Source organism: Amblyraja radiata, chromosome 6 (assembly GCF_010909765.2).
Source record: "Amblyraja radiata isolate CabotCenter1 chromosome 6, sAmbRad1.1.pri, whole genome shotgun sequence".
Taxonomy (NCBI): domain Eukaryota; kingdom Metazoa; phylum Chordata; class Chondrichthyes; order Rajiformes; family Rajidae; genus Amblyraja; species Amblyraja radiata.
In genome coordinates, this window is record NC_045961.1 from 26,070,279 (window position 1) to 26,080,021 (window position 9,743).

The 9,743-nt window shown below is 44.6% G+C and overlaps 1 protein-coding gene across 2 annotated transcripts in view; it reads right to left on the reverse strand.

Moving 5' to 3' along the window:
- yap1 (Yes1 associated transcriptional regulator) overlaps positions 1-9,432 on the reverse strand; it is a 119,986-nt gene extending 110,554 nt beyond the window's left edge. For both annotated transcript variants that reach the window (XM_033022353.1, XM_033022352.1), the window contains exon 1: positions 8,702-9,432. In XM_033022353.1, coding sequence (XP_032878244.1) covers positions 8,702-9,195 — 494 coding nt within the window. In that variant the 5' untranslated portion in view covers positions 9,196-9,432. The remainder of the gene's footprint in view (positions 1-8,701) is intronic.
- Between the last annotated feature and the right edge of the window lie 311 nt (positions 9,433-9,743).

Below are 9,743 nucleotides of genomic sequence, written 5' to 3' on the forward strand. Positions count from 1 at the left end.
GGGGATACGACAAAAAGTCGCATTCCCCCGAAGGGAGAGACAGAAAGCTCTGTTTCACCCTCCCCCCACACACATAACACCACCTAATAACCAAAAAAATTACTAAACTAGACAAAAAAAAACAACACAAAAAGTAAAAACAGACAGACTGCAGGCGAGCCGCAGCTGTATCACAGCGCCGCCACTTCATCTCAGAGTTCATCATGCAGGCAAGAATGGTTCTCATCACATTTACCCACTTTGTTCTCAAATTACTGCCACTCATGTTCTTCTATCACATGCGATATTTCTGTTGAATGTTTACAGATTGGGTCTTAAAATTTAACCCTGAAAGTGAATTCCACAACCTTAAATTTGCTAATATTTCTCCTGCTTTTTAAAACGTAACTGGGTCATCCACCATTGTTGCATAGTAATATAATACTAATAAACAATGACCCAAGATACAACTTCACACATTTTCCCCCAATATTGTGGTCAAGATATATTCAACAGTCATTAAAAACCCTAGATTATTCAAGTTTAATTCAAGTCCCGTCGCTAGATATCTTTGGTCTCTCCATCCACATTGTTAACCAGTACTCTTCTTACTCTAATGTATGCTTGTTCTGTATTTTTCTGTATTTATTTTCCTATCTTGCACTATGACTATGACCAGACGCTAAACTGCATTTTGTTGTACCTATACTTGTATCTGTGCAATGACACTAAAGTTGAATTGAATTGAATTGAATTGAATTGAATTGAATTGAATTGGCTGCTGCGTTTCCACCTAAAAACAAACATTAAAAGCTGAGAAGAGCTTCAAATCAAAGTTCTTGAAAAGTTAATAAGCAAATTCAAAATATCTTTCTTCTGGAACCTTAATATAGTTCTACATATATATTTGTCCTTCTGTAGTTTAAAATAGTTTATACAATTCTTAACAGTGTCACAAATCAAAGAGAACTTTTTTTATTACTGTTTTAAACTTCTTTCTCATACCATGCAGCATCCAGGTTAGGTACATTGTGTGCCCTTTATTCATTACTCTTCACATCACTCACAACCACTTCAGCATTCACATCTGATTCTCATTTTCCCTGTCGCAAAATGAAAAACTTTATTTAAAAATTCTTCATTTTGTGTTAATCCAAAGTCATAGATCGTTCCATTTTGTGAGTCAGTCTCTGCACAGGCTCTGATGAAGGATCGGAAATGTTAATTGTCTCTCTCTCCACATATGGTACCTGACCTGGCAAGTACTTTCATTGCTTTGCTTTGCATTTCAGACTGTCAGCATCTGCAGTTTTTTGAATTTTAATGATTCTGCACTGGGTTGGTTTTTTTCTTTATGTAGTTGAATGTTACCATACCAAGTAAATCCATTGAAATGGTCAACTTAATGAAACACTTTATGAACTTGCGTTAAGAGTGCTACTGTTGTACAGAATGCCTGAAGCTCAAGTTGGTTCCAGCTGTGTAGGAAATACAGTCGTCATGCAGAGAGCGGAGTTAATTTATTTCTAGTCACCCAGCAGTGAAAATATCAGAAACTGCAGACAATTCGGAATCATTTATAAACTTTTCTGAAGCTTACCAACATAATCAGGAGATCTATTGGGCACTTTACCTCGGTACACGTGACAATAAACTAAACTATAACTTTCCCAATGCATGCGCTAGAAATCGTGGATGCATTGGTGAACATTTTCCAATGTTCTATAGATTCAGGATCAGTTCCTGTGGATTGGAGTGTAGCTAATGTTATCCCACTTTTTAAGAAAGGAGGGAGAGAGAAAACAGGGTATTATAGACCAGTAAACCTGACATCGGCGGTGGGGAAGATGCTGGAGTCAATTATAAAAGTTGAAATAGCGACACATTTGGATAGCAGTAACAGGATCGGTCCGAGTCAGCATGGATTTACAAAGGGGAAATCACGCTTGACTAATCTTTTGGAATTTGTGGCAGTGTGAACTGTGAGAGAAGGATGCTATGAGGGTGACTTGGACATGTTCGGTGAGTGGGCAGATGCATGGCAGATGCAGTTTAATGTGGATAAATGTGAGGTTATCCACTTTGTTGGCAATAACAGGAAGGCAGATTATCTGAATGGTGTCAAGTTAGGAAAAGGGGAAGTACAACAAGATCTGGGTGTCCTTGTTCATCAGTCACAGAATGTAAGCATGCAGGTACAGTAAGCAGTGAAGAAAGCTAACGGCATGTTGGCCTTCATAACACGAGAAGTTGAGTATAGGAGCAAAGAGGTCCTTCTGCAGTTGTACGGGACCCTGGTGAGACCACACCTGGAGTATTGTGTGCAGTTTTGGTCTCTAAATTTAAGGAAGGCCATTCTTGCTATTGAGGGAGTGCAGCAAAGATTCACGAGGTTAATTCCTCGGATGGCGGGACTGTCATATGTTGAAAGAATGGAGCGATTGGGCTTATATACACTGGAATTTAGAAGGATGAAAGGGTTTCTTATTGAAACCAAAAGATCCTTGAAGACCGAAAAAGGCGAATTTATTATGGGGAACAAGGAAATGGCAGATGAGTTGAACAGGTACTTTGGATCTGTCTTCACTAAGGAGGTCACAAACAATCTTCCTGATATAGTAGTGGCCAGAGGATCTGGGCTGACAGAGGAACTGAAGGAAATCCACATTAGGCAGGAAATGGTGTTAGGTAGACTGTTGGGAGTGAAGACTGATAAATCCGCAGGGCCTGATGGTCTGCATCCCAGGGTACTTAAGGATGTGGCTCTAGAAATCGTGGATGCATTGGTGATAATTTTCCAATGTTCTATAGACTCAGGATCAGTTCCTGTGGATTGGAGGGTAGCTAATGTTATCCCACTTTTTAAGAAAGGCGGGAGAGGGAAAATTATAGACCAGTTAGTCCGACATCGGTGGTGGGGAAGATGCTGGAGTCAATTATAAAAGATGAGATAGTCGCACATTTGGATAGCAGTAACAGGATCGGTCCGTCAGCATGGATTTACGAAGGGGAAATCATGCTTGACTAATCTTCTGAAATTTTTTGATGATATAACCTGGAAAATGGACAAGGGAGAGCCAGTGGATGTAGTGTACCTGGACTTTCAGAAAGCATTTGATAAGGTCCCACATAGGAGATTAGTGGGCAAAATTAGGACACATGGTATTGGGGGTAGAGTGCTGACATGGATAGAGAAGTGGTTGGCAGACAAGAAACAAAGAGTAGGGATTAACGGGTCCCTTTCAGAATGGCAGGCAGTGACTAGTGGGGTACCGCAAGGCTCGGTGCTGGGACCGCAGCTATTTATAATATACATCAATGATTTGGATGAAGGGATTCAAAGTAACATTAGCAAATTTGCAGATGACACAAAGCTGGGTGGCAGTGTGAACTGTGAGGATGCTATGAGAATGCAGGGTGACTTGGACAGGTTGGGGGAGTGGGAAGATGCAAGGCAGATGAAGTTTAATGCGGATAAATGTGAGGTTATGCACTTTGGTAGCAAAAACAGGAAGGCAGATTACTATCTAAATGGTGTCATGGGAAAAGTTTGAGTACAACGGGATCTGGGGGTCCTTGTATATCAGTCTATGAAAGTAAGCATGCAGGTACAGCAGGCAGTGAAGAAAGCAAATGGCATGTTGGCCTTTATAACAAGAGGCATCGAATATAGGAGCAAAGAGGTCCTTCTGCAGTTGTACAGAGCCCTAGTGAGACCACATCTGGAGTATTGTGTACAGTTTTGGTCCCATAATTTGAGGAAGGACATTCTTGCTATTGAGGGAGTGCAGCGTAGGTTTACAAGGTTAATTCCCAGGATGGCGGGACTGTCATATGCTGAGAGAATGGAGCAGCTGGGCTTGTACAATCTGGAGTTTAGAAGGATGAGAGGGTATCTCATTGAAAGATATAAGATTGTTAAGGGCTTGGACATGCTAGAGGCCGGAAACATGTTCCCGATGTTGGGAAGTCCAGAACCAGGGGCCACAGTTTAAGAATAAGGAGGAAGCCATTTAGAACGGAGATGAGGAAACACTTTTTCTCACAGAGAGTGGTGAGTCTGTGGAATTCTCTGCCTCAGAGGGTGGTGGAAGCAGGTTCTCTGGATGCTTTCAAGAGAGAGCTAGATAGGGCCCTTAAAAATAGCGGAGTCAGGGGATATGGGGAGAAGGCAGGAACGGGGTTCTGATTTGGGGATGATCAACCATGATTACAGTGAATGGCGGTGCTGGCTCAAAGGGCCGAAAGGCCTACTTCTGCACCTATTATCTATTAAGTGTTGGGCTCTATTTTCCAGGAAGCTGTGCACATTTCTAAAGCCCAAGGATGTTGGGGCTTATGCCCCAAAATCATCAGTGTAAAATGGTTTCAACTCTGCAGACAAGAGTTCCAAAGTGTAATGCCATCACTTTGGATTTTATTCAATAATACAGAAAATCAATGTAAATGGAGAAATTCAAGATTATAGTAATGCAAATATTCCTTTCATCGATGTAAACAGTTGTTTCAGGCATCCTACATCTCAGTGCTCAGCAACATGCTTTTTACCATCAAATAATATATTTTTATTTTATATTAAAATCAATTAGTTCCACAGTTTACTTTCATTATTTTGCTGTCTTTTTTTCTTGAATTTCAAAAAGCCGATGTTCAAATTTGTCATTGAGCATTGCTGGCTACAGGAAGGTGGTTTGGGAAATGACATTTTTTCCACTATTAATCCTACATTTGCTTCCTCCTCTTTATTTGGTTGTCCACAGCTCCTGGATGTTTGCTCCTACTATACCTGCAAGGATGAACAAACTGTCACTCAGCGACTAAAGGCGCTAAGGTTCTTAGAATTCATTCCGTTTGAACACTAGCCAATCTTGTTCTCATTTACTTTGTTTGCTTGGGAATGTGACCCCGATCTATCAAGAAAATATCTGGTACAGTTCTGCATGCTTCAATAGAGCTTGTGCATTAATAAGTCAAGATTGAGAGTAAATCAAGAACCCAGTTATGAGTGTGGACTGAACTGCAAGTTATAATGCATATTACACCATCACTAGATGTTCAGGTGGACTCCACCAGTCGTAGGGCCCGTTTCCACGCTGAATCTCTAAACTAAACTGGTGTGACACTAGATTCAACCCTTACTTACTGCATGGCATGATGTTTCCACAACATAAAACGTTAAAACCCATAAGATTAATGAGCATTGCCTCGTCTAAAATGTGTGTCTAAAATAACGTGTCTTTCCAAAAGTGAGGCTTCCTCTTACTTGCTCAGAAATTGACATGCACTGTCCACGTTTAAAATGTCCAGCTGTTAAAACACGCTTCGTTATGTCGTTTGAACATGGAAATTATGACAAACACGAGGTACTTGGTGGATCCTGTTGGACGCGTGTTCCCAGAACTCGCCCTCACCTGGAACCCAAGGGTCTGACCACTGACTGAAGGAAACCAGCGTCCAACGCCAACGCCAAACCTCCACCAAGAAGCCAACGAGCCGCGGCACCGCGGTAGAGTTACAGCGCCAGAGACCCGGGTTCGTTCCCGACTACGGGCGCTGTCTGTACGGAGTTTGTTCTCCCCGTGACCTGCGTGGGGTTTCGGTTTCCTCCCACACTCCAAAGACAGATAGGTATGTAGGTTAGGTACACAAAATTGCTGGGGAAACTCAGCGGGTGCAGCAGCATCTATGGAGCGAAGGAAATAGGCGACGTTTCGGGCCGAAACCCTTCTTCAGACAGTCTGAAGAAGGGGTTCAGTCTGAAGAAGGGGTTCGGCCCGAAACGTCGCCTATTTCCTTCGCTCCATAGATGCTGCTGCACCCGCTGAGTTTCCCCAGCGATTTTGTGTACCTTCGATATTCCAGCATCTGCAGTTCCCTTTTGAACACTAGGTATGTAGGTTAATTGGCTTGGCATAGGTGTAAATTGTTCCCAGTATGTGTAAGGTCGTGTCAATGTGCTCTGGTTGGTGTGGACTCAGTGGGTCGAAGGGCCTGTTTCCGCGCTGTATCTCTAAACTAAACTATTCCGTAGATGGAAGTTGTTGTGACAATCGGATCAAACGAGAAGCATCCCGTGGACAAACGGTTCCTCTCGCGAAAAAAAAACTCCACTGGTCACGTCGACAAGGGGGTTAGCACCTGAAAGCAGTTCGTATATTGAAGGGAACTAGTAGTAGGTTTCTGTAAAGTGATCGTTGCAGATTGGTGCACCACTGATTAACTCAACCGTACCGATGAAAACAAATTGGCTGTCGCCTTCATGACCGAGTCAGGCGATATAGCCGCCTGCTGTGATGACTAAGCGAGGGCTCTTAGTCATGTTGTACAAAGCGATTATAAAAGATTCAGGATTGAGCTGAAATCGGCGACATGAATTTTAAATATCTCATTCATAGAAGCAATTGACCGCGTCCCAAAGACCAAAACAAGACGATTTAGCGCTGCATTTAAACAGCTAACCATCAGTGGACGACGAATTAGTGCACACATCGTTCGCAAGTAAAGGAAGGAACTGCAGATAGACGATTACACGAAGATAGACACAAAGTGCTGGAGTAACTCAACGGGACAGGCAGCGTCTCTGGAGAGAAGGAATGGGTGACGTTTCGGGCCGAGACCTTCAGAGTCTGAGGAAGGGTCTCGACCCGAACTGTCAATCATTCCTTCTCTCTAGAGACGCTGCCTGTCCCGCTGAGCTACTCCAGCACTTTGTGTCTATCTTCGATTTAAAGGTTTAAAGCACAGCATGTCAACGTCGAGAAAGTTGCTAGCCACTCTAGTGTTAGGGTGAAATGTGATACAATAACTCAAACCTGGTCTTTATTCAATACATGGGTGGTTATAAATAAGGCTTTGTGATTGTCGAACAATCTTATGGCTGTTCCGAGTAGTTAAATCTGAACATGCTTGAACAGCCTATGATTTATGATACTGTCAGCCAACCAACGAGAGCAAAGTTGCAGTCACTATCCCGGAAGCAAATTAGAGAGTACATTTAACCCCCCACCCACCCCAAGCCAAAGTGTACAAACTTGTTAAAATAACTATACATCCGTCAGTGGTCAGATTAATAACAACCAAGGAATCTCTTGCCGTGACCACATCTAAAATGTAAATATTCTTCGTGGCTTGAACGGAGAGAGCGACATGGCGATTTTGCTGGTCCCTCTGTCCCCACCCCCTCGTGATGCTAGAAGGTTAAAAAGTTCAGAAACTTTACAAGCACTTCCCGCATTACTCTTCTGCTTAAAGAAACATCCTTGTCAACGGGCCGCTCTTTCAATAATTGACTCTAACTGTCTGCGAAGGAACAAACACTGGACCCTTGCAGATAACTACTGCCAGACATGTGGACTTTTGGAGTCTCAGCCTCCTACAGAGTGCTATTGTTCCAGGTGTAACCCGACACCCTGAAGCGGATCAAGCTTGCTGACTGGGCAGGCGGGATGGTAAGCTGTATGCTGTTGGATCTCAGGCTCCTTCAAGTCGCATCAAACTGGAGCCAGTAACTTCGAAAATGGAAGAAAACTCGGAACCCCCAGTAATTTAGTTTTCAAGAAGGAACTGCAGATGCTGGAAGATCGAAGGCACACAAAAATGCTGGAGAAACTCAGCGGGTGCAGCAGCATCTATGGAGCGAAGGAAATAGGCGACGTTTCGGGCCGAAACCCTTCTTCAGACCCCCAGTCATTTAGTACTGCCTTCATTTAGTATATCTCGGCCATTTGATGTATGAAGCCCCATCTTAAGATTTAAAAAATACTAACAAGCCTCCTTTAACCAATTAATTGGCTTTTCCAGAATTGGGTGCAATGATATATATATCCGTTGCCCAATTTAAGATTTGAGCTGTTTCTGTTGGGAAAAGATACGTTATTAAATGGCCCCGGTTGAAACAAAATGATTTTAATATGCGTCGAATAATGTCAAAAGTCAAGTTATTCAGATTGTGGGAACAATTCAGAGAACCAAATATTTAAATCAGTGAATTCCAGCTGTCAAACAAAACAACAACACTTCTGATGCTGAACTCTGTTTGGGGAATCTGGAAAGCCAGAATTGAGCCATTTTGGGATCGGTTTCGTTTCAAGGACTGCCCACCTTTCTCTACTAAAGAACACAAGAGCTGCAGAACGCCTGCGTGAACTTTGTACATCCACAAAAAACTGCAGATGCTGAAAATCTGAAATGTAAATCGTCCTCAAGTTTTACAGCCTTTCTCTAAACTTTCACTCCAAAGTTAGTGATAAACGAAATTAAACTAGCCCTCTATTTAAAATGCAGTTAAGGAACCAGCGATCCATTTCGATTGTGAAGAAATAATAAATCACATCTGTGACTTCCTTTACCCTTTAACAAATCACCACAAGTCTTTAACTTTGTTGCCTACTCTATCCCTCCCCAACCCCCATCAGATTACAGATTTCGGTACGAAATTAACCACTTCACCCCCCTCTCACCCAAATAAAAACAAATTCACAGGAGCGGGACTCTTTGGAAAAGCTATTCAAATCTGTATTACAGAACCCGCAACATGTTCCTTGAGAGGCAGGGAATCCTCTCAGCTCTGTAACCCGATCCCGGACACTGTTGAGAGAACGGCAAGTTAAACAAACGCTAACCAGCTCCATTCACGAAATGAGTTCACACGGCCGGACTTCAAAGTTAGGCAAGAAATGAAATAAAAGTGTGCGAAGAGACAAATACCCTGTAAGCCACTTACTTCAGGTAGTATCTCTGCCCCGAGGGGGTTTTGGCCATTTCCCAGCCGGGCGGCAGAGGCACATCATCGGAAAACTCAAAGGAAGACTGTCGGAGGTGAGAGGTCGGATCGCCACCGGGGGCTGAGCCGATGCCAGGGACCGGTGGCTGTGCGAGCGGGGCTCCGGCCGAGCCGGCGGTGGAAGGGCTGGCGGCTGCGGCCGCGGCGGCGGCGGCGCTGAGCAGGGAGGCGGGTGAGGAGTGAGCCCGGACATGCTGCGCTTGTAGCGGCGGCGCGTTGCCCGCGTCCGTGCTCGCCTGGCGGGAGTGGCTCTTGGGCTCTGGCTGCTTGAAGAAGGAGTCGGGCAGCTTGCGGAGCCGCATCGGCACCGACTGCGGCACGTTGGAGTTCTTGGGGTTCATGACCGCGTTGAAGAGCGCCTCCAGGTCGGTCTCAGAGTCCCCGCGGACATGCACGACCTGGTGGCCGGCCAGTGGCTGCGGACTGGAATCCATCCGCAAAATCACAGCTAAATCTGCACAATCTTCCTTAAAATAAAATAAAAATGCCAGAAGCTCCGGTTAACTCAGGCCGCGGTCTGATTCGCCGCAGAACTTATCAACTCGGCATTAGACCCGACGTCGAAACGCGACCGCAGCAACTTTCACACAAAAGTTCAGAAACTAAAAGTTTGTAACCGGTCGCAGCCCGAAAGCAACTTCGATTGCCCACGTGACCGCTGATGCCGCGGGGGCGGGGCCCGTGGGTTTGGGTGGAGAAGGGGGAGGGAGAGAGAGGAGGGGGAGAGGGGAGGGGGAGGGGAGGGGGCGAGGAGGGAGAGAAGGAGAGAGGAGAGGGGGAGAGGGATGAAAGAGGAGAGGGGGGATGGTCGTGGGCGGTCCCTGGACCCCTTGCACCTCCCACCTCACAGCCCTCAGTGGTCTCCTTGTGATCTGGGAATCTGGACGTTTCCACCAAAGATGATAGATAGAGCTCCGCTCTATGATCTTTGGTTTCCACCTCATTCGGAAAGTTTGGGCGCAACTTTCTGCTCCTGTAGTGC